The 23,761-nt window shown below is 42.2% G+C and overlaps 1 protein-coding gene and 1 long non-coding RNA gene across 5 annotated transcripts in view; both read right to left on the reverse strand.

Annotated features, from left to right (window-relative positions):
* Positions 1 to 1,858: 1,858 nt before the first annotated feature.
* LOC309375083 lies at positions 1,859 to 9,636 on the reverse strand. The gene is made up of 2 exons (XR_014170808.1): positions 9,604 to 9,636; positions 1,859 to 1,998 (listed from the first exon to the last, which is right to left on the reverse strand). It is a non-coding gene; the product is annotated as an uncharacterized lncRNA (long non-coding RNA).
* A 4,235-nt stretch (positions 9,637 to 13,871) lies between these two features.
* The window catches only part of CMC2 (C-X9-C motif containing 2), a 32,063-nt gene continuing 22,173 nt past the window's right edge, over positions 13,872 to 23,761 (reverse strand). The window contains exons 1-5 of one of the 4 annotated variants that reach the window (XM_081920463.1): positions 23,592 to 23,744; positions 22,398 to 22,443; positions 18,380 to 18,504; positions 15,101 to 15,172; positions 13,872 to 14,076 (exon numbers count right to left, since the gene is read on the reverse strand). In XM_081920463.1, coding sequence (XP_081776589.1) covers positions 14,002 to 14,076; positions 15,101 to 15,172; positions 18,380 to 18,460 — 228 coding nt within the window. In that variant the 5' untranslated portion in view covers positions 18,461 to 18,504; positions 22,398 to 22,443; positions 23,592 to 23,744 and the 3' untranslated portion in view covers positions 13,872 to 14,001. Of the gene's footprint in view, positions 14,077 to 15,100; positions 15,173 to 18,379; positions 18,505 to 22,397; positions 22,446 to 23,591; positions 23,745 to 23,761 lie in introns of those variants that run through there. The other 3 variants (XM_081920464.1, XM_081920462.1, XM_081920465.1) reach the window with 3 other exon arrangements.

The following is a 23,761-nucleotide window of genomic DNA, read 5'->3' on the forward strand; positions in this document are numbered from 1 at the left end:
CACGGGCGGGGAGGCAGCCACGATGGCACCCCGCTGGGATTGTGCTGCCGGGGGCAGTGTGCTCCCCCTGCACACCTCTTCCTCCACCAGTGGCCTAGTGTACAGAATAGCAGAAGAGGTAGTGATGCTGAGTTTGTTAGGGAAGCAGACAAGGGTTTTTTTTGGGGGGGTGGATTTTGCATGTGTTTTTCTTTTTAAAAAAATGCTTGCATATGCCTATGCTGGTCAGCTGAGTTTGGGCAGCTTTCGAGAAGGAAATTGTGTTTAGCCATAGGCGATGTACTCTAAAACAGGAAGCAGCAGAAACCACCTTCTGACAGGAAAATAAATAACAAAAAAGAGAAAATGTGTGGTAGAGAGAGTGATGCTTTGTCTCACTGGAAACAGATTCAGATTCTGAATGCCTCCATTTTGGAATGTTTCGGCTCCTGAACACTGAAAACCCGGAAGTAAATGCTCCAGTTTTGTAACATTTTTTGGAAGCCAAACATCTGACGTGGCTTCCACTTGAGTGCAGGAAGCTCCTGCAACCAATTGGAAGCCGCGCCTCGGATGTCGAACATTTCAGAAGTCGAACGGGCTTCCAGAACGGATTACGTTCGACAACCAAGGTTTGACTGGACAAGGAATCTCAGAACCAGGAGCCAGGGCCAAATGTCGACCTTTCTGTCACTCGGAACTGTCCCCCAGACCACAGCTTCTCCCCAGCCCTTCACTGACTCTGCCTTGCAGCCTCCTTTACCTGGCTGGAATCTGTCCTGAACTCTGACAGTGCTTCTGCCTTACCTGGGTGGAAGTCAGAAAATGGTGCGTGAGTCAATTGATATTTGTTACACCACCCACTTTTGCTTCTGGCCCCACCCACCACTGGCACGTGGCCCCTGAGAGGTTGCCTAGAAGGAAATGTGGCCCTTAGGCTGAGAAAGCTTGACCACCCCTTTAGCAGCTGCTGGCAGGACCAGAGTGAAAAGTGGGCAGGGCCAACAGCAAAAATGGGCGGGGCCATAGCTAAAGGCAGGAGGGACCAGAGGGGTGGAAGGATTTGTGAGCTTTCGCTTCTGTCAGTTTTGTCTTCTCTCAGCTACTCATTTTTCCCAGTCTTAAATTCTCCACATTTCCTCATCAGTTTGCTTTATTATTATTATTATTATTATGTCCGCAATCATAAGCATTTTAGTGTGCATTTCTTGTAATAAGCACATTTTTACATGTGAGTTTCCATAGTTTAAGAAGTTTTAATGTTATTTTTAAAAATATATGCATTTTAATGGACACTTTCTCCTTGTATACAAATAATAATAATAATAATAATTTATTTATATCCTGCCCTCCCCAGCCGAAGTCAGGCTCAGGGCGGCTAACAACAATAAAATAATACAACATTATTGTACATGTTATTTGATTAGAGGCTTAAAATTCAGGGAAGTGCCGATTTTGAAGGACTGCTGCGAATCAGTTTACATATGATTTTGGGAAAGTGTGAGTTAGATGCAAACCAAATCCAATTTCTCCTCCATCCCTATGGATGAAGCCTGGGAGAGACAGAAAGGCTTGGATGGCCACATCCCCGCCCCGCCCCCCCAGGCCTGAGGTTCCCCATGCTTGGCCTAGTCTTTTGACAGTGCTCTATTCCTCAGTCAGCTCAGATAGTGTCTGGACCAGCTCAGGTTCCACCTCCAATCTAATTGCCTCCCAAACCAATTCATTTGCCTGTGTTCTTTCCCAAACCAGTGGGCTCAGGATCTTATTTCCGATATAAAAACATTTAGCAAATGTACTTAATTCATTGAAGCTAGAAGAAAAGATAAGGAAGGGTCCCTGCCAGGCTTCAGGTCAGATGGTGTCAGTGGATTACTGGTGAATTTCACTTCCTTTAATTCATCTCAAAAAAGAAGATTGTTGCCTCTTGGCTTGTGGGTGAGCATTTGTTCCATTCCCAGCCCTGCTTCAGTTTAATATCAAAAACGCATTCTCCATCTTGCAAGGTAGCATAATATCCTGTGGAAGAGATAAAAGGCAAACGCCAGGAAATTGAAGAGAGAGGGAGAGAAAAACAGCAACATCAGATTAGCGGGAGAAACATAGTAATGAAATGTTCATTGTTAATAGTATTAATTGAAGTTTTGCAACTCTCCTCACGCATCCCTCTTACAAATACAGTCAAAACGCAAGTGTATTATACCCAGATGTATGCTGAATAAAAAGTTTAACTTTGACCAAAAGGATTTTGGCTCTTAACTAATCATGTGTGCTTTGAGGTCTGTGGCTGGAAAAGGGATGGTTAAGAGCACTCTTGGCTTTTAACCATCTTTCCAACTTTTATAGTGCAGGTCTCATTGCAAGTTTGATTACTGATAGGCACAGTGGTGGTTGGTGCCTATTGAAACTTTTAGGGCGGAAGGCCGACAGTAGATGGAGCCTTTGCTCAGGTGGAGGTGTCAACTGATTCTAGTTTTGTCCCCCTCCTCCTCCCTGCTGAGTTCGACAAGGGCAACACTGAGACAAGGAGGAAGCTGGCAGGCAGATCCACGCCCCCTGGCAGGCGGGCAGGAAGGTGGAGGCATGGAAAGGAGGGCAGATTAATGTTGGTGGGGCAGTGGCCCATTCTGCCTAATGGATCAGATGCCACATCATACATCCAATGTAAAACAGCAGTTGAAACTCTGTTACAAGGTATATAACATAGTATAGTATAGTATAGTATAGTATAGTATAGTATAGTATAGTATAGTATAGTATAGTATAGTATAGTATAGTATATAGCTTCGAGAACACTGTCCAACCATCTCGTCCTCTGTCATCCCCTTCTCCTTGTGCCCTCCATCTTTCCCAGCATCAGGGTCTTTTCCAGGGAGTCTTCTCTTCTCATGAGGTGGCCAAAGTATTGGAGCCTCAGCTTCAGGATCTGTCCTTCCAGTGAGCACTCAGGGCTGATTTCCTTAAGAATGGAGAGGTTTGATCTTCTTGCAGTCCATGGGACTTTCAAGCGTCTCCCACAGCACCATAATTCAAAAGCATCACTTCTTCAGCAATCAGCCTTCTTTATGGTCCAGCTCTCACTTCCATACATCACTACTGGGAAAACCATAGCTTTAACTATACGGACCTTTGTTGGCAAGGTGATTAATATAATAATAATAATATATAATATAATATAATATAATATAATATAATATAATATAATATAATATAATATAATATAATATAATATAATATAATAATATTTTGAGTCAACATATTTTTGCAATTTCAACTGAACACAGCAGGAAACTGATAACACCTCAGTATCCGTTACTGGGTTTTTTAGCTTTTAAAAAAAGGTCACAAAATGTTCTTCCTTGCCTTTCCTAGTGACTGAGTCGTACGATGATCAGAACTAGGGCAATTACTGCTGTCATACGCTGCTTGAATTAAAACATTCTGTGTGACTAGCAAAACAAAACAATTTTTTAGCTCATCTTGCTAGTGTTTCAGTTGGACCTGCCCAGCTGGTTTCAGTTAGTCATTATTCTTTCAGTAAAAGAAACATCTGCAGGACTGTCTCAATTTAAATGTGTGTGGCTGGTCCACATATGAAGGATCATCACACAATGCCTGTAACATCGTGATGAGTTCCACACATGGACATTCTCACTTAGGCTCCATCTGCTCTACACATTTAAAGCAGTATGGTACCACTTTAAACAGTCATGGCTTCTCCCAAAGAATCCTGGGAACTGTAGTTTGTTAAGGGTGCTGAGAGTTGTTAGGAGACCACAATTCACCCATTCACACAGCTAAAATTTTCAGAATGCCCAGCAATGAAGGATTGATTGTTAAATCACTCTGGAAATTGTAGCTCTGTGAGGGGAAACAGGGGTATCCTAACAACTCATACTTGGACCTTAAACCTTTTCACTGCCTGTTCTGCTTTGCAATCTGATTTCCTAAGCCTAACCATCATGTGGGCTGCGAAATAAGGGACATTCTATCACCTCTGGACCCCTTTCCAGATTAGTTTATGCCTCTGCTGTTGGTATCACAATTTTGGTGCCAAGGGCAGAAGGGTGGTCATTAAAGAGGGGTTTAAATCTCTCAAACGTTGCACTGTTCTTCTAAAGTCATTACCTAGGGAGACTGTTAATTTGGCTTTGTTGTGGAGGGGGGAAATGCCAGGATGAGTCATTATAGTGTTATTAATCTCCGAACCTCCAAGGCAGACTCTTTCATTCTCATTTCCTAGCTCAAATGCTACTTTTTCTTTTCTCAAAAGTGGATTGGTGGTTTATAAGAAGTATTACATATCGGCATCTTCAGGGCCAGCCCTACCATTAGGGAGAGTGAGACACTGCCTTGGGCGGCAAATGCTGGAAGGCAGCAACAGTTGTCCTTGGATGCAGTATTGAAATAAGATGTAATGGCTAGACTAGCCACCCTCTGCATTGTAAAAATCAGAGAAGTGCAAGTTTTGAAGTATGGCTGTGTTTTACTTCACATATTATTTCAGAAAGGACCAGTCAGGCCCTTTCTCTCCCTGAACTATGAATCTAGAAGCAGACATTCTATGAGCCTACAGTCAAAGGAGAGAAGGGAATCGGAATTCTTTCTGTCAACACATTTGATTGCAAAGCTCCATTTAGCTGCTTCACATCCTGAACTGCTTTCATTCAAGTGGACAGTAAAAGAACTTAGTAACTTTAAGAGCGGATGCCTGGATTTGCTTGTTTTCTTCTTCGGAACATAGGGAACTAACTGCCTGATACTGAGTCAAACCCTTGGGTCCATCTAGCTCAGAATTGTCTACAATGACTGACAGTGGCCAGTGTGGTGTAGTGGTTAAGAGCGGTAGACTCCTAATCTGGTGAACCGGGTTCGCGTCTCCGCTCCTCCACATGCAGCTGCTGGGTGACCTTGGGCCAGTCACACTTCTCTGACGTCTCTCAGCCCCACTCACCTCACAGAGGGTTTGTTGTGGGGGAGGAAGGGAAAGGAGAAGGTTAGCTGCTTTGAGACTCCTTCGGGTAGTGATAAAGTGGGATATCAAATTCAAACTCTTCTCTTCTTCTCTAGGTCAGGGGGCATTCCCATACCTACATGGAGGTACCAGATATTGAATCTGGAACACTTCGCATGCAAAGCAAATGCTCTAACACAGGAGTTATGATCATAGAACTGGAAGGGACCCAAATGGTCATCTAGTCCAACCCCTGCAATGCAGGAATCTCCTTGCAGTCTCTTCCTCCCTTTTTTTATTTTTTGGCCGTAACCTTTAGATTGCAAGTCTACAGGCAGGGACCATCTTGTTGGGAGGCTGCTTACGTATGCACCTCTGCAAAAGAGGAAATGCTCCACCAAAAAAGAAGATAGCAATTTGCATATGCTGGTGTATATTTGTATAGATGCAAACGTGGGAATAGTTACCTGAAGGAGCGTCTCCACCATCGTTCTGCCTGGACACTGGGGTCCAGCTCCGAGGGCCTTCTGGAAGTTCCCTCACTGCGAGAAGCCAAGTTACAGGGAACCAGGCAGAGGGCCTTCTCGGTAGTGGCGCCCTCCTTGTGGAACGCCCTCCCATCAGATGTCAAAGAGAGAAACAACTACCTGACATTTAGAAGACATCTGAAGGCAGCCCTGTTTAAGGAAGTTTTTAATGTGTAACATTTTAATGTATTTTTAATCTTTGTTGGAAGCCGCCCAGAGTGGTTAGGGAGACCCAGCCAGATGGGTGGGGTACAAATAATAAATAATAGTATTATTATTACTACTACTATAATTTAAAGAGAAATACACCCCATCCCACCAAAGAAGGAAGACTGTGACCTGGTGTGTCTGTTAGCTAGCTGCTGGTGGGCAACTTCAGGACCCTTCCTGATTTCCCTTCTTTTGGTTCTTTATCTTTAAGACAGATTTGGGATAGACAGTCCTTCAACTACAGGATGCAGGTCGTTCTTGTGGGCATCCCATAAGCAACTGGTTGGCTGCTCTGAGAACAGGATACCGGACTGGGCCTTTGGCCAGATCCAGCTGCAGGGCTCGTCTTATGTTCCTTTGTAAAGTAGGACGACTATGCTGCCTGGTTTGTTCTTGATCTTATCTAAGCCACTCTGGGAGCCTTTTCAGCTGAAAAGAGGGATAAAAATACTTTATAAACAAACAAAAACTTCAGGAAGGCTGGCCTGGAACCTACGTCATCATCCTTTGGGCACCAAACACCCTATGTCTGTTAAGGACTTTTAATCCGAAAAAGATTGGGTTTTACTGCTGTTTTTACCTGTCACTTTAACGAAGAAAATGCTATTGCTGTTGTCAGGGAACTGCCATCAGCTCAGAGGCGAGAAGTGGAAGGGCAGTTGTGTTATAGGGAACCTCCGAAAATCTTGAGAAGCAGTTTCTCCTCTGGCGAGGAGGGAAGCCCCACCTCCAGTGGAGGGGAAGTGGTGGGAGCAGGGGATGCTAGGGAGAGCCTCAACACCGAGCCTAAACAAACCAGAGGGGAGGGAAGTACCCCTTTGCTAGCATCCATGCTGCACAGTAGGTTTAGGCACAGGTAAGGGAGGAGAAGGTTGGGGGTCACGGGACTGTTATGCTGGATGGAGGAGGTATAAGGATCGCCCGCTCCCAGATTCTGCTAGCGAGTGAGCCAGACATGAACTTGCGACGCTCTTCACTGTAAATAATTTGCACTAATAATAAAGCCTGGAAAAGACAGGTCAGAGTCTTGCCTGTTTGCTCTCGAGCAACCACACCACCACCTGTCAGCTGTATTGTTCTTCTGCACAGCCCACTGTGCAGAACTTTACAAGCCGCAAGGTTGATCTGATTCTCAGGGGTTGCATAGGCTCACCTAGTGTCACGGCTATTCGGTAAGAGAAATATAAAGATGGCTCTTTTTAAACTCCCATTGACAATGAATGGTTCTTTGCAGTTAATTTAGCCTGGGTTGTGTCCATGGAAATTGTGCAATGAGGAGCAGGAATGTACCCTCAGGAATGCAGTTTAAACAGCAGCGTCACCAAGATGTCCATTCAGGGTTAAAAGGGGTGGCAGTGCATAAAGGCAAGAACCACATCCATTGCTGTGCATACTTATGTCTTGGCCCCACTATCCACTGGCATGTGGCCCCTGAAAGCTTCATTAAACAGAAGCTCTGGAAATTCCTGCTAATGGGTAGAACAAAACTTAGGGATAGCTCTGTTGGTAGAACATGAGACTCAGGGTCGTGGGTTCGAGCCCCACGATGGGCAAAAGATTCCTGAAGTGCAGAGGGTTGGACTAGATGACCCTCATGCTCCCTTCCAGCTCCACAACTCTATTATTCTATTCAGTATTGTTTAATTTTACCCAGTTTACATCATCACGATGGGAAATGTTTCTGACACTTAACCAGGAACCATAGTTCTGGAGAGCCGTTGTGGTGCAGTTGTGGGACTAGAACTGGCGAGACCCGGGTTCAAATCCCTACCCAGTCATGAAACTCACTTGCTCCAGTGGCTTTTTCTCAGCCCAACCTACCTCACAGGGTTACTGTGGGAATAAAATGGCCTGAAGAAGAACACATGTAAACTACCTTGAGTTCCTTGGAAGAAAGACGTGGCATGAATGTAGTAACTGCTTAAATAGATGGAACTTGCATTTGCATTTATAATTTGTGACGATGCGCTTTCTTTTCCCCTCACCCCTTTATAATCAGGAGTCTTGAAGGCAAGAACGGGAAGCCTCGTCGTGTGGGGAATACGCTCGACGTCTTCTGGGCTCCCAAGCCTGGCAGAAATCAAATTGGGGAGGAGCGTAGTGTCTCTTTTTTTTTTACGGACTGTAGATAATCAGCGAGGTGCTCGCAAGAGACCACACTCGGGAGAAAATCCAACCTGTCCCCAATTAGAGCATTTCACTGAGACTATTATTTTCTGAAATTATACACTGGGACTCAATCCTCCAAGGATCCAGGAAAAAAAATAGTAGTTCTGCAGCAGCCACTGCTTTTCCAGACGAACTATTACTGGTGGTTAGGGATGAGGGACAGATTCAGTGGAGTTCGCATATAAAAGCCAATCTAACTACTTCACACTTTCTGAAACAGTACAGGAACTGAAACACAGCCATCCTTTAAATTCAGGTCTCTGAATTTTGCAATGCAGTTCAAGGCATGTTGTAAATGTACATAGAAGTGCAAATATTAGTGAAATGAAGAAAATACATATATTAGGGGTCATTGCTTTGGGGGGGAGTATATTAGGCAAAATTGCATGCAAATGTGTATATTAGGAGAAATTAACATCAGAATGCTGATGGATTTCCATGAGGACTTACTTTTTAAAAAAAAAACTGATGAGGAAATGAGATTGGAAAAATGAGAAACTGCAATTGACAGATTTCCCCATCCCTACCGATGGCGAAAGTGGATCTTATAGTCTAGAGCTGGTGAACACGAAGATAGACTAAGGCTCTATTATCTAGTGGGCAGCCATGTGCTTTTAGGAAAGCCACAAGCAAGACAGGGAATCAACAGCCCTCTGCCACGTCAATCACTATCAACCATCCCTAACTTGAATTTTGTCTATGTCACTTTTAAGGCCATCTAAGCTTGTGGCCAACACATTTTATGGCTATGAATTAATTGGACATTGTGTGAAGAAGTGATTTCTTTGATATGTGCAGAAGATGCTGTTAATAATTTTCATTTCAATAATACACCTAGTATTATGGGAGAAAAGGAACAAATTATCTCTATCCAGTCTCTCAACACCACGTATGTGGATGTTCCTCCTTTATGACAGCAGACTAGTTTAGATGGCTCTACCATCCTCATCAGTTTTCATGATTCTGTGCTTTTACGAGTTTTCCCATTTTAGAATTGAGCCCTCTGTCTTTTGTTGTCAGACTGTGCAGAAGCTGAGACATTTGTAGGTGCAGGTAGAATTTCAGTCATCCTCCTTAAGACCACTTCCCACTTTGCATATACTAACCTACCAACAGCATCAGGGGAAGCGATATTTCAGGGGGGGAATTAACCCCTGTTACATGACAAAGCTAATTGGCAATAGAAACTCTACACTCCTGCCAAATTCATCTGTTGAAATCAGATCATTGGGTTGTCCACAACAATATAGGTTTTGGATTTTGAACAAGGAACAAACATAGAGGGCATACATGTTTTTGAACCTTCTCCTAACGGGGCTTCTGTGCTTATAACAGTTGCATGACAGATATACATTTTACTGGCGAAACTTTTTCTTATTTGAACCCCAACCACAACAATAACATTTTCAGAGCTTGTTACACCATCTGTTTGACCCAGGAATAATGAGGTGATTTCTACACTGTTAACCCAGCAGCAAACGCAAGAGCAAATTTGGAAGGTTAAGGCTCAAGTCAGCTATTCTTATTGCTGATTTTCCAATTTCCATTCTAAAGTGTCTTTGGACCTGCACAGGGAATCCAGGATTTTGTTTTAAACCTTGGGTTACAAATTTAAAAGCAAGACCAGAAACTGGAGACAGAAATATATATTTATGATAATTTAATCAATTGTTGTTAGCTGATGGAGAATCTTTGCTGGAAAATGTAGACAACCCAATTAAAATGGTCCCAGAAAATGAGTGTAGCAGTGGGGCAAAAACTTACAGTTGAGTTTGCAAACCAGGTAATCTTTAATCTAAAGAACATCAGTTCTTGTAGTGACATTCTGGAAGAATAAAGTCATACCTCAGGTTAAATAGAAGAGCTTAACACTCCACCAAAAGTCAGTTCACTTAAAAACAGAACTAGTCCCTGGTTCGATGATGAATGTCTTCAACTTAAAAGAAAATTGCACCAAATTTTCAAAAATAACCATACCAAACTAGAACCTTTCTTCTTCAATGAAAAAAGAAAACATCACCTTGTTCTGGCCGAAAAGAAATAAAAATATGCCACCCCAAAATGGTCCCAATTACCTGACTCCATCCAAAACAAAAATAACAAATCATTTTGGTTGATAGTATATGGAGGCCTGGAAGCTGGCAACCAATCAGCTGTCCCATTGCGGATGTTTTTTGAATGTGCCGGACACAGTAGAACATATAATTTTCTACTGTCCATTCCACAACCAGCTGCGCAGATGCATGCTATCCCATTTTCTGGGTAGTCTAACATCACGGCACAATGAAAATATCAGATTCTATCTGTCTGACATTAACCCAGAAGTAACTCAGGGTGGCTGAGTTTTTATCAATAGTATTTCTTAGAGTGGTGAATGGCAATACTTAACGGGAAGAAACTCCAATGAAAATCCTTGTTATTACATATTTTTACATGGCTGTTTATTTGTATATATTTTAAAATTTTATATATAGATGTTCTATGATGGCCTATATTTGTAATACCTAATAAAGGTTTGGCGAAGTACGTACAATGCATTGTAACAGTCGCAAAGTTCTTCCTAAGGTTTAGCTGGAATCTCCTTTCTTGTAATTTGAATCCACTGGTTTGGGTCCTATCCTCTGGAGGCGAAAACAAGCTTGCTCCATCTTTCATGTGACAGCCCTTTAGATATTTGAAGATGGCTATCATATATCCTCTCAGCCTCCTCTTTTCCCAATTCCTTCAACTGTTCCACATAAAGTTTTGTTTCCAGGCCCTTTATCATCTTGTCAATATCCTTCTCAAAATGAGATGCCCCAAACCAGTAGTCCAGGAGTGGTCTGACCAAGGCAGAATAAAATTGTATTATTACTATTACTTCCTTTGATCCGAACTCTATACTTTCATTTAACAGAATGTCTCTGTTTTGTCTGGCTCCTAAGCAGGTGAATCTTAAATTCTGAAGGGGTCTATTTCACTCAGTATTTTCTACATACACTTACTGGCAGCGAGTCTTCAGAGTTTCAGATGGGAATCTTCCACAGCTCTACTCAGAGATGTTACTTGGGACCTTTTGCAGGCAAAGTGTTTGCTCTACCACTGAGCCAATGAGGAATGCAGTGAATCAAGGGAAAGGGACCAGCTGTTTATATCAATAGGTGCACTTCACCTCATTACTTTACTGGACTGGACAAGGCTACGCACAAGCTGAATCCTACATAAGTAGCTCACATAAAAGGAGTATTATGTAGCATATCTATAAATATCCATTTTATTTTTAATTCATAACTCTGCCAGCTACTGGCTGCTGGCCCAGGAATGACGAACTCAATACCAGGCTCCCTCGCAACAATGTGAAGTGTGCCAACCACTGCTTCTTTGTAAATAAATACAATATGCAAACCAGTCTTGCATGCATCTATGTATGTGTATGTGTGTACACACACACACACAGAGAGAGAGAGAGAGAGAGAGAGAGAGAGAGAGAGAGAGAGAGGGACTTAGAATCATAGAACTATAGAGTTGGAAGGATTTGAGGGTCATTTAGTCCAACTCTTTGCAAGGCCATCCAACCTCTACTTAAAATCTTACGAGAAAGGAGAGTCCACGACCTCTCATAGGAGTCTTTTCCAATGTTGAACAGACGTTAGTCAGTTTGCTTGCCTGAAAGCCTGCCCATCTGAAAACCTATCCTTATGTGTCACACATACACATCAGCAAGCAAGTTGGTCTCTCCTACCCAACACACAAGCTTTATAAAGGATATGGGCACACTTCAGGCAAGGAACTTTGCAAGTTGAAACTGTCAGGTGCAGTTACTATACCACATTAAACTCTTGCACATTTAAAGCATCTTCTAAGGACAACTTTGCCTGTTTGGGGTTTATTTTTTATCTCCACATAATACTCCTTACATTCATCTATTTATAAAAGTATTTATATACCACAATATCAAAAATGATCAGGGCAGTTCACAACAACATTATATAAACAATAAAACACACTTAAAAGAGTATGGCTTTGCAGACAATTGATGGTGTCCTCCAGATGATGTTGGACTACAAATCCTAACATCCCTGACCTTGGCCATGCTGGCTGGGGGTGATGGGAGTTGTAGTCCATCAAGATCTGGAGGGCATCCCATTAGCTACCCAGATTTATTCCAAAAGAGTTGTCTGCAACTCCACATCACACAAACACATACAGTTCTCACAGTGCCCTATTATAAGACATTTCATTTTATTGCTGTGGATTCCCATTTCAGATACAATCATGAGCTGCAGCATCTCCAAATTATAACCTCACATGATGGCAGTATAGCGCGCCATAAATGCCAATATCTTGATTTAATGTGGTGATCTGGGGAGCATGATATTGCAAGCACCATAACGTAGCACAGCTCATGTATAAAACACCTTTACGATGGGATTTTATTAGCGTTGACATTAGAATTAGAAGCGAGAAACTGATGACGGGAAAAGAGCCTGCGAAAACTTAAGATTGCAAATGGGTTGAGAAAAAGGCAGCAGCCCCAAACCATGAAGTTTAAGGAGAAGAGCTGCAGCTCAGTGGTACAGCATCTGCTTTTCTGGCAGAAGGCCCCAGGTTGAATGCCCAGCACGTCCGGGTCAGGCTGAGAAAGCCTCCTGCCTAAAAACCCTGGAAAGCTGCTGAAAGCCAGTGTGGACAATAGTGAGCTGGCTGGACCAACAGTCCAATTTAGTTTAAGGTAAGTTTTCTATGTTGCAAAGTATGAATATGTTCTAAGTGTGAAGAACTCAGAGCTAGATTATAAGAAATCAACAAAAGACAAGAGCTTTCTTTGCAAAAGATTATAGGCTTTTTCATATTATCCAGTTTATAAATATATAGACCAAGCAGGTACCAACCAACCAACCAAGGGCAATAAGTAAGCAAGGTCAAGCAGTTATCAGTCTACCACTCAAAGGCTGTTTATAAGTCAAAACTGTTTCTTGCAGGCAGATGAAATTACAGTGGAACCCTAACCCCGGGTGGTATTCAACTAAGTTTTAGTCAGAGCAGCCCTTTTGAAATTAATTACAAATTTAGGTCCATTAATTCCAGTGGGTCTACTCTGAGCGAAATGGGCCGTGCTGTGTTAATATATGTCCATTCAGCCTTTTCTTTTCTATTTAACTTTTTATCTTGTGGATAAACTAAGCATTATTAAAAAGTGTGTGACTTCAGAGCCCATCAAATACTTTTTTGCTGGTCATCCACCGCCCCCAATCCAGTATCATCAGAGTTAAGTTCTTTTCCCACCAAACACAGGAGCATTAATGCACTCAGCTGTTTGTTTGCACCTCCTGCTGGGTTGCACACATGATGTTTCAGGGTCGTGTTTTGACAGGTGTGCTGAGCAAATAGGATGGTTCTTTATGCCTCTGACCATCTGACTTGATATTTTTTGAAAGCAACTTGCAGATAATCAGGCATTTATCTAAGAGCTTTTATTTCCAAAAGGAAATGGAGTGAGATCTGAAGCTCCTAGCATATCAGTTAAAACCAAGGCCATGTGTATACTCCAGTAAATAAATGCACTATGATGTACTGGCTGCAAGATTCAACTTCCCTAGTCTCTGCTTTCTTGCTTTCTTTTTCAAAGCAGCATCCAAAAGTCTCAGGGAAAAGCTCTTCCCAGCCTTGCTCCCAAGAGATCCTTTTAATATGAGATACCAGGGACTGAACCTGGGACCTTCCACAGGCAAATCATGCACTCACCCACTGAGCTATCATTCCTCTCCGCAGAAAAACTCGAGAAGCAATTATACTCCACCAAGGCTATCAATGGCTTCTAGTCAGGATGGTCATATGCTACCCTCAAGGTTCAAAGTAGCATGTCTCTAAATACCTAGTGTTGGGGAGAATGAGTAGGACAGATTTATTGTCTTGGCATCCTATTTGTGGGTTTCCTACAGACATCTGGTTGGCCACTGCAGGATAGAGGATGATGGAATAAATAGCTTGATCTAGCAGGGCTCTTTAAAAAATGTTAAGTCTCAACCAAATAATTAAAGTGCACTGAACAGTTGCCAACATCGCAGCCATTTTTATTGCAAATGTTTTGGATTTAAATAGTTTTCTTTATTTAGGAACCCAGAAGACATGAGACAACACACTCCTTTGGCCATCCGTATGTTGCCCAGTCCTCAGCTCTATCTATGGTTCTGAAGTTCTCATTTTCCGTCTTATCTCTTCTGCATGTGCTTGGCTCCTGGCTCTGTTTTCTTGATACTGGCAGGAAAAACAAGGAGATAAATGAATAATAGATAAGTCATGTCACTACATTAAAAATGCAGCATGGGTTTATCACTCGAAAAGGAAATACATGGTTTTTTTGTAGAACACAAATTACATTTGCATTGTTTGGGGCGGGGACCACCACCAAAGCAGCCCACTAAGGTTATTATTTAATTTGCATCTTTAGCTACTCCATTTGTTTTAGGTTGAACAGAGTTTTCAAAAGTGAACAGCAACAACGCAGCTCTTTCCACAGCTCCATATGCTTTCTGAGACTTCAAGGGAACACTCTGTGTACATTTTTAAACCATGAGGGCTAACAAACCTTGCCAAAGGATCTGAACAATGATTGCCCAGTATCCATTTTTGGAGGAAGGTGTGTGAGCAGGTTGTGGCAATGCAGGTTCTGTGGGATGGGTGTGGGCGGGTTAAACAAATTGTCTAGATCCTCTCCAGCCTGGATTTTGGCACTGAGTGTGGTCCCCCAGGTGGATCATTTCTGATGGGAGACAGCTTAGGGGAATATGAGTTCAAATGCTTTTGTAAAATTCCAGCAGGACCCCTAGACTCAAGAACAGGGGTTCCCAAACTTTTTCAGGCCATGCTTGGTTTCATAAACTCATCCCCAATGCCCCCTACCCGGCCCTACAAAAAGCATCATTCAGAAGAGCTGTTTGCATGACTTAGTAAATATAACAACACCATAAAATTCAAAACAGTAATAACTAATTGCACATTTATTCAAAACCAAATTAATACTATTTAGTTCAATTAATTCAACGAAACTGTGGAAATTGATCCAGTGATACCAACATTTCAAAGTCTGTTAGTCATTTACACCTCCAGCCATCCCCTTGCCTCTTAGTATCCCCATAGATAATCCCACTGCTGTTCCTGGGATTGGTACAGCCCACCTTGGGAACCACTTAGGAAGGCACAAATAGGAATAGGAAAGCACACAACTGAAAGGGGTGTTTGGGAATATTTCAGTGGTCCGGCCTCACTGTCTGTGGCTTACCTCTTTCTTTAAGCATCGCCTCATTTCTTTGTCAAAATCATTGCAACGACCAAAATATCTCATGATGGAGTGCTGAGAAACAGGACCACAGTAATAATAAATTATATAAATAAATACACCAAGTCTTCTCATGTCATTTGTATATCACAAAAAATAGCATAATAGTTTTGAAGTAGTATCTACAAGATATGATTCATTATTAGCGGTCAATGTACAAGTTATTTGTTTGTGAATTGGTTTAAACAAAAGCAAAAGTGAAGGGGAAAGAGGATAGAACAGGATTAACAGATAACATTTAATATTGCACACCTAAACAGGAGTCCTTGTGGATGTGCTTAGATTATGTATGAGTAAAAGTCATTTTGGGGGCGCGAGTGACACTGTGGGTAAAGCCTCAGTGCCTAGGACTTGCCAATCACATGGTCGGCGGTTCGAATCCCCGCGACGGGGTGAGCTCCCGTCATTCGGTCCCAGCTCCTGCCCACCTAGCAGTTCGAAAGCACCCTTAAGTGCAAGTAGATAAATAGGTACCGCTTTATAGCGGGAAGATAAACGGCGTTTCCGTGTGCTGCGCTGGCCACGTGACCCGGAAGTGTCTGCGGACAGCGCTGGCCCCCGGCCTCTAGAGTGAGATGAGTGCACAACCCTAGAGTCTGTCAAGACTGGCCCGTATGGGCAGGGGTACCTTTACCTTTTTAAAAGTCATTTTCCCCCTTATGTTGCCAATGAAATAATACAAAGTGTTGATGGACGTGGGAAGGGGGTTCAAAGTGAAGATGATAATTTATGTTGAAATTTATGATAATCCATAATCAGTCATGTGGGATTGCCTTTCCAACTCCCACTCCCCCCCAAAAAATCTGTAAAATGGAGGTTGTGGCACTTCTGACAACATGGGTCAAACCAAGACAAAGGCATTTGTTTCATGACGGTGTATGTTAATTAGCTGACCAAGGCTACAACGTCAGTGTTTTGTTTTTTATTCATTGCGTACATACCTTTCTGCCAAGGTAGTTTACAATTTAAAATATAAAAACAAACCCACAGTACAAAATATTCTCCAGCCGACTTCAGGACCCTCACTCCCTAACCCAAGCTTACTCACTTCTTGCTTCCCTCAGAGCACCCAGGTCTTAATTTGCTGAAAGAAAGGTGGGGCATAAGAGGGAGGGGCTGCCACCTCACTCCTATCAGGTCATTGCTGGTTCCTTCAGGAGCTGGTGGTTAACCCTGGGCCTGGCTTCCTAACTTCCTGTTGTTGTCATCACCAACAGCTGTATGACACCATGCTTGTGTTTTTATACTTGTAAACCGCTTAGAAGCCTATTTTTGTATTAAGTGGGATATAAGAGAATACTAATAGTAACAGCTACTTATTTTCTTTTCACCTCGTGATTGACACTCCCCCTGCCAACCACCGGAAAGGGAAAGGGCAGGAAGTGGGTGGGGGTGGAGTGTAGGCATTGTTCCTGGACACACATCCCAAGAGAGGCCTTGAGCCAGCAGTTGATAGATTTCCCCCAACCCAAATCTAAAGACTCTCATCCATAGTTGCTGCACCCGTAGAATACATAGGAAGCTGTCTGGTTCACATGTCAAACCACAGTATAGTGTGGAAGCGCAACATGCAGGCTCAAAGAGAGCATATTGCAGTCACTTTGCTCTTTGTTGGTCATTTGGCTGATGCACTAAGCTTAATGGGCTCGTGGTTTAGCTCTCTCAGACAAACCATGTCTTGTAAGCACAGGACAAACCTTGGTTATGCTGCATAAACTATTAAATTTAGTTACCTCATGTCACAGAGCCAGAGCAATGCTTCCTGCCCCCTTCTAAACAGGCTAATGTTATTTTTACGTGTGCACACATACGTATTCACTGGATTGTTTGTCTGTCTGTTTGTTTGTTTGTTTGTTTGTTTGTTTGAACCACTTGCCCCTCCAATTTGGCTCAATCCTAACCACAACCAGTTCAGTGCTTACTACAGCAGTAAGTCACAAAAGCCTTTAGGAGCCTAGGCACCAGTTCAGTACAGGACTGTATAACTGTTTCAAAATTATTGGCAGCTGCATTGAATTTGTAAGCTGGTTTCCACCCCACTTCCTATACTTGCCTTGTATTAACATGAAACAATCAATGGACCATATAAGTTAGCTAAGAAACAGAGGGAAGTTCTTTTGTAAGTAGTATTTAGAAAATAAAGAAATTTATTTTCGGGACCTGGACCACAAATGCACATATTCTACTTCCTTCTGCAGGAAACTATTTTCAGCTAATTAACTCTTTATTGTTGCTTCTACATGCACAGCTAGTGAACAGTTAGCAATTTTTAACGTGTCAGAGGCATCATCTGCATCTTTATACTGAGAGTAAAAGATCCTTCCTTCCTTCCTTGGCTGTGCTTCCATTTCTCTTCTTCCAGCAATCAAATATAGGTTTCAAGTAGGACCGATCATAAACCACATCTTGTTAACCTATAATTATATGTAACATTTCACCTAGCCTTTCTAAAACATGAAAGGATTAGAGCTGTTCATGAATATTAATTCCGAAAAAAAGCTCCCTTGCAGCCATGGCCAGGCAGGAATGTTACTGCAGATGAATTCTACCAAGCAACAAAAGGCAGCTCTTAATTACCCACCATGGCGTAATTAGGTGGTAGCAGCAGCAGCAAAGTTCTCATTGCTTGAAGAGAACAACTGCAGCCAAGGAGTCGGATGGGTGATACAAGGCCCATGGCTACAGGACACCCTTGCAATCTGACGTCTCCATCTTATTTGAGAGTCGTAAGCACCTAGCAACTCCCTCCCACCCAAAACCTAACCCAGCAACTGCCTTACAGGCAAAATCTCTCTGCATTAATTTTGAAAAGGCTTGTGTGGCAAGCCTAGCACTTTGATTGCTCTTAATGCACCAGCTGATAAACCCGTCTGTACGTACCTGTGGTAATATGGATGATTCTGGATGTTACATTATATTGAGAAAGAAAAGGGTAAACAAAATTGTCTCTTGTGAAAATGGACAAACCTGCACAGCTGCTGAATCAGTTTAACCTGCTGAACTTTCTAAAGGCGCCATCAGCAACACTGTGTGTGCCGCTGAGCCAAGGAGAGAGAGACAGAGAAAGAAAGAAGAGGGAGTGAGAGCTGCTCTTTAGGATGTATTTAGCTATTTCATGGTCATACTGCCCAAAGGCCGTCTCCTCTATCTGTAGAGTTCTGGGATAAGCCCTTTCTATCAGGATACATTTCAGTGTGCTTTGGGTTTAGGCAGAAGTCCTACCTCTTTGTGGCACTCCTTGAGCAGACGGATAATAAGGTTGCATTCTTCGCTGTGCAGATGAGGAGACAGATCTGGGTGCATCGCAAATTAAGGAGAGCTCATGAGCAAAATCTGAAGTCTTCCACCTGTCAATATTGTGATACATTTTTATACCCAAGAGAATGCCAGATAGGGCATCTTGCCCTATGTATATTTCTTAGCGAAAGATCAGAACCAAAGCATGATTATACAGTAAAGTGCTATTTGCATTTGGCTCTTAATCTTTTGTAAAATCAGAGAATCTATAGTGAGCGATTAATTAATCAGTTTAATAACGATAATGTTTTTCATTTATTAACTGCTTCCTACAAGACAGTTAGGGAAGCAGGTGGTGCTGTGGTCTAAACCACTGAGCCTAGGGCTTGCTGATCGGAAGGTCGGCAGTTCAAATCCCTTGCTCGGTCCCTGCTTCTGCCAACCTAGCTGTTCGAAAGCACGTCAAAGTGCAAGTAAATAAATAGGTCCTGCTCCGGCGGGAAGGTAAACAGCGTTTCTGTGCGCTGCTCTGGTTTCGCCAGAAGCGGCTTAGTCATGCTGGCCACACGACCCAGAAAAACTGCCTTCGGACAACGTTGGCTCCCTCGGCCAGTAAAGCGAGATGAGCGCCACAACCCCAGAGTCGTTTGCGACTGGACTTAACGGTCAGGGGTTCTTTACCTTTACAAGACAGTTTCTTTAAGCAACTTACATTATATAAAATACACAACTGCCTGTGCATAATTTAAACCCAAATACATAGAACATAATAGAACAGAGATGTATTGAGGAGTTTATCCAACAACAAAAGTAAAACCTGACCCTACTTGTAGATGTACAATACGGATAGGCAATGAATCATACCACAGTACAATGACGATGACAACAACAACAACACAACAACCAGAACAACATAATTTAGTTCATGTTCTACAATGGGTTGGTATTTTAGTTCAGCTCATCAACTGAGAGCAATTCCTCTTTTTCCTTTTTGCCCAATTAAAGGTTCTACATAGTGGAAAAACCTTACATACTCGCTTATCAACAGATAAAATAGGCCAGGAGCCAACAAATTAGGAAACTGGTTCTGTGAGCTCAAAGAGCAGCAAATTGGTTTTGAAACCATGGGGAGTTTCATATAGTTTATGATGCATCCCAGACACATAGGGAATGGGGAGAGCATCAGCTGCCCAAGTAAATCAGTCCCATTGGGCTAGTTTAAGCCCCTTGTATGAACCCACAGCTGCAATCCTAATAGGCACATTTGAGCTTAAGTCCCACTGAACTGAGGGTAACTCATTCCCGAATACTTGTGCAAAGGTCTGCGCTGCAGGACTGGCTCTTTGGATTCTAGCCATAAATCACTGCAAATTTAGTTTTAAATAGAACTGGATCCTCTGAGCCCCACATACATAATGATGAAGAGAATCAGTAGATTAGGCAAGGACTCCTTTTGAAGAAAGACTTTTTTTAAAAAAATGGCAGAGAACACAGTTGTCTGATAAAGCACAATTTGTTCAAAATATATTGAAATTCATATGTCGGGTATCAATACATTTATCCCCAGTATCTCTTGGGCTTCTCTGTTTGTCCCTTGCCCGCCCCCAATGTAGCTTCTTTGGGGTGACCTTTTGCTACTAGTTTCTGCTCTGCCACACCTCAGCCTCCATTAATCATTTTTTCAAAGCTGAAGCTCTATTTCCACCTCATCTCTGTTAACTATACAAGAATAGAGCAGCAGTAAATGTCTCAGCTTCTGGCTGCCTGGGTATGTGCACCACTAACCGTGCTTTCAACACGTATCTCTAGGCATCAAGGTGCGCAACTGCTTCAAAAAGTAATCAAGAAGTAAATCTTCCTGCAAGGCTTTCAAGGTTGACCTCAAGGGTCTAGCCATAAGCCCAGAGTATCAGAAATACCAAGCCTGAACAACCAACTTTAATAAACCTGATCTACTGGGTGTTTTTGTGATTGTATAGTATATAGAGAAGGGAGCATGACCTCGGGATAATTTTCCTGTACCCATCTTGAAAGCTATTCAGCTTTGGCAAGTTAGAGGCAACCTACAAAATGAGATAAGGAAGGGCTGTCACATCCCTCTGAGCTTTTAGGGTGAACGAGAAATCAGAAGCTAGCCGGCCAAGAAGACATATACCAAAGTAGTAAATGGAACAGATAAGAATGTAAAAACCTGAGAAGGTAAGAACAAAGGCCTGTTTAGGTTTCGCATCTTGCTTCTCACCCATGCCAGCGAGAAGGCCAAAAGCAAGGCACAAGCACAATGTGTGGGCCTCTACTTTGGACAAAGCCCCTTTTGGAGAGATTTTGAACAGACGTGAAGAACGGCTCCTATAAAGTAGCCCAAAGATCATTTGGTAGCTCCCGAAACTACAGAACAAATTCAGAAGGTACAAGAACATAAGAAGAACCCTGCAGGATCAGGCCAGTGGCCTATCTAGTCCAACATCCTCTTCTCACAGCAGCCAACCAGGGGCCTGTGAGAAGCTCCCTGAGCACAAGAGCACTCTCCCCTCCTGAGGTTTCCAGCATCTGGTATTCAGAAGAATGCTGTTTCTGAGCAGGGACAGAGCACAGCCATCTGGGTTAGTAGCCTTTGGAGCAGTTAATAGCCAAAGAGTGTCTTATGTTTGAGGATGGGAAAGGAAAAAATATAGATAAACTGGAAATATAGATAATATAGATAAAACTATATAGATAATATAGATAAAACTATATAGATAATATAGATAAAACTATATAGATAATATAGATAAAACTATATAGATAATATAGATAAAACTATATAGATAATATAGATAAAACTATATAGATAATATAGATAAAAATATAGATAAAACTATTGTAGATAGAATATCTATCACAAAGCATTGCCTTGTACTCATTTCTCTCCAGGGAGGGAGGGGGAAGAACCAAAGAGAACAAGAAAGAAAATAAGAGCCTGGCTAGGTCAGAACGTAAAAAGAAACCTCCTGGGTCAGACCAAAAGGCCTGATCTAGCCCAGTTTCCTGTGTCCCACAGTGACCAATCAGAAGCAATAGCACTCTTCTCTTGTGAAGCCTAAGAACTGCTATTCAGACAAATGCTTCCTCCTGATACTGGAAGTGCATATAACCAGCGTGACTATGACCACAGCCATGTTTTTTATATTATTATTTAAAAGGAGATTTTAAACAACGCCTTCAAGCTTAACACAGTTTAAGAACTGGTATTAGTAACGTAGTTCCAATGCCTGCAATTTATCAAATACAACCATCAAACTTGTTAAATTTACATGCAGAAAATAAAATGCACTGGACTTGGATGCATAGAATAAAGAAGATAAACATTTGTAGTGGACAATGCAACATAAGGGACTTCCAGGTCAAAACAACGGGATTTTGGCTCTGTTCCAATAGCTAGCAAACTTTTTTTAAAAAGTAGTTTGTTTAAGAAAGAAAAACTTCAGTTCATTTTCTTCTTTGGCAGGGAAAAATGGCTGAAGCACTTTTTACGTTGACAAAACAAAATATAAGGTTTGCACATGATACATAAATACAAACCCCTGCTCACCTGTGAAGCTTATAGCATAGCCTTGGGCAAATCACTGTCTCCCAGGACAACTTACTTCATAGCATTGTTGTGAGGATATGTAAGTAATTTAAACATTGGAGAGCTGCTGCCAGTCAGTGTAGGGAAGGGCTTTCCTAACTGTTTGTTGTGAAACACTAGTATGTCGGCTGCAGTGTGTAGGTGTGTTGCAGGAACACTCCCCATGCTTCTCCCAGGGCTAGAAAGGGGTTAGTTTAGCCTCCATTTTGCTAGTAAAATTGAATAACTGAGTTGCAAAATTATGCATGTCTAAAAAGTGTGTCACCAACACAAAAACCTTGGAAAGGTCTGGTGTAGGGAATACTGAGCTAAGTGGATCAAATGTCTGCCTCCGTATAAGGCAGCTATTTCTAACCTTTGAAAGCCTGGAACAATATAAAAATTAGTACTTACCTGGGAAATCTGACTTGTGCGCCTGCTGTTATCCGTCAATTCACAACTGTGGGGGGGAACATGAATGGCATTTTTTAAAAATCAAAATCAAAATTCTGTCTGCTGAACTTTTTTTTAAAAGTTACTGCAGTTTTTGATTGTGTATATATGCTTACTATTGCAAGGACAGGAAGTCAGAATTCAATTAAAAACCTACAAAATCAGAATGTTTACAGAAAACTTGGACCTTGATAAAAACAGGTCCCACTTTATAGAACTTGGACTTTGGTAGAACTATGTAAGTTTAAAATCAGATGGATATTTTCAGGAAACGCACAAGGCTTGAAGCCAGTAAAGGAAGGAAAGAAGGAATGTTTGTTTGTTTGTGTACACATGCATGCGCGTATGTATGTGTGAGAAAACTATTTGGTACTCCAACAACTGCATAATTTTTTATATATAATAGTTTTTGCAACACAATATTGGATACATCAAGTTAACATTCCAGCATAGGTTTCTACATTTCCTGGGTGTCATCTTTCTGAAACTATTATTACTTGGAAAGATGCAATGGCGATTGGTGAAATTTTTATTGCGATTATTTATTAAATTTGTATACTGCCCTTCATCTGAACATCACAGGGTAGTGAAAAGCAAGAAAAGTTTACTGTACTGTGTTATACTGCACTCACTGACAGGATAAAGGTGCAAAAGGCACACAGAGATGCAGTTATTGACCATAACATTGTTAATTTGTTATAATATAAAGAGAGGCCATAGCTCACTGGTAGAGCACAAGCATTGCATGCAAAAGATCCCACACAACTTTGATATCTGTCCCTGGCCAAGGTCCTAGTAGACAGTGTCAGGTGGTGCTGTGGTCTAAACCACTGAGCCTTGGGCTTGTCGATCGGAAGGTCAGCGGTATGAATCCCCGCAATGGGGTGAGCTCCCGTTGCTCAGTCCCTGCATCTGCCAACCTAGCAGTTTGAAAGTGCAAGTAAATGAATAGGTACCACTCCGGCAGGAAGGTAAACGGTGTTTCTGTGCGCTGCTCTGGTTTCACCAGAAGCAGCTTAGTCATGCTGGCCACATGACCCGGAAAAACTGCCTGCGGACAAACGTTAGCTCCCTTGGCCAGTAAAGCAAGATGAGCGTCACACCCCCAGAGTCGTTTGCGACTGGACTTAACTGTCAGGGGTCCTTTACCTTTACCTTTTTAAGACTTGGGAGACCCAGTTTCAAATCCTCTCTTGGCCATAGAGTTAATTGGGTGACCCTGGGCCAGTTCTCTCTCGCAGCCACACATACTTCTCAGGATTGCTGTGAGGATAAAATTAAGCTGGAGACTCTGCGTATTGTCCTGAGCTGCTCAAGAAAAAGGC

Source organism: Podarcis melisellensis (assembly GCF_964234715.1).
Source record: "Podarcis melisellensis genome assembly, chromosome: 8".
NCBI classification, from domain to species: Eukaryota; Metazoa; Chordata; class Lepidosauria; order Squamata; family Lacertidae; genus Podarcis; species Podarcis melisellensis.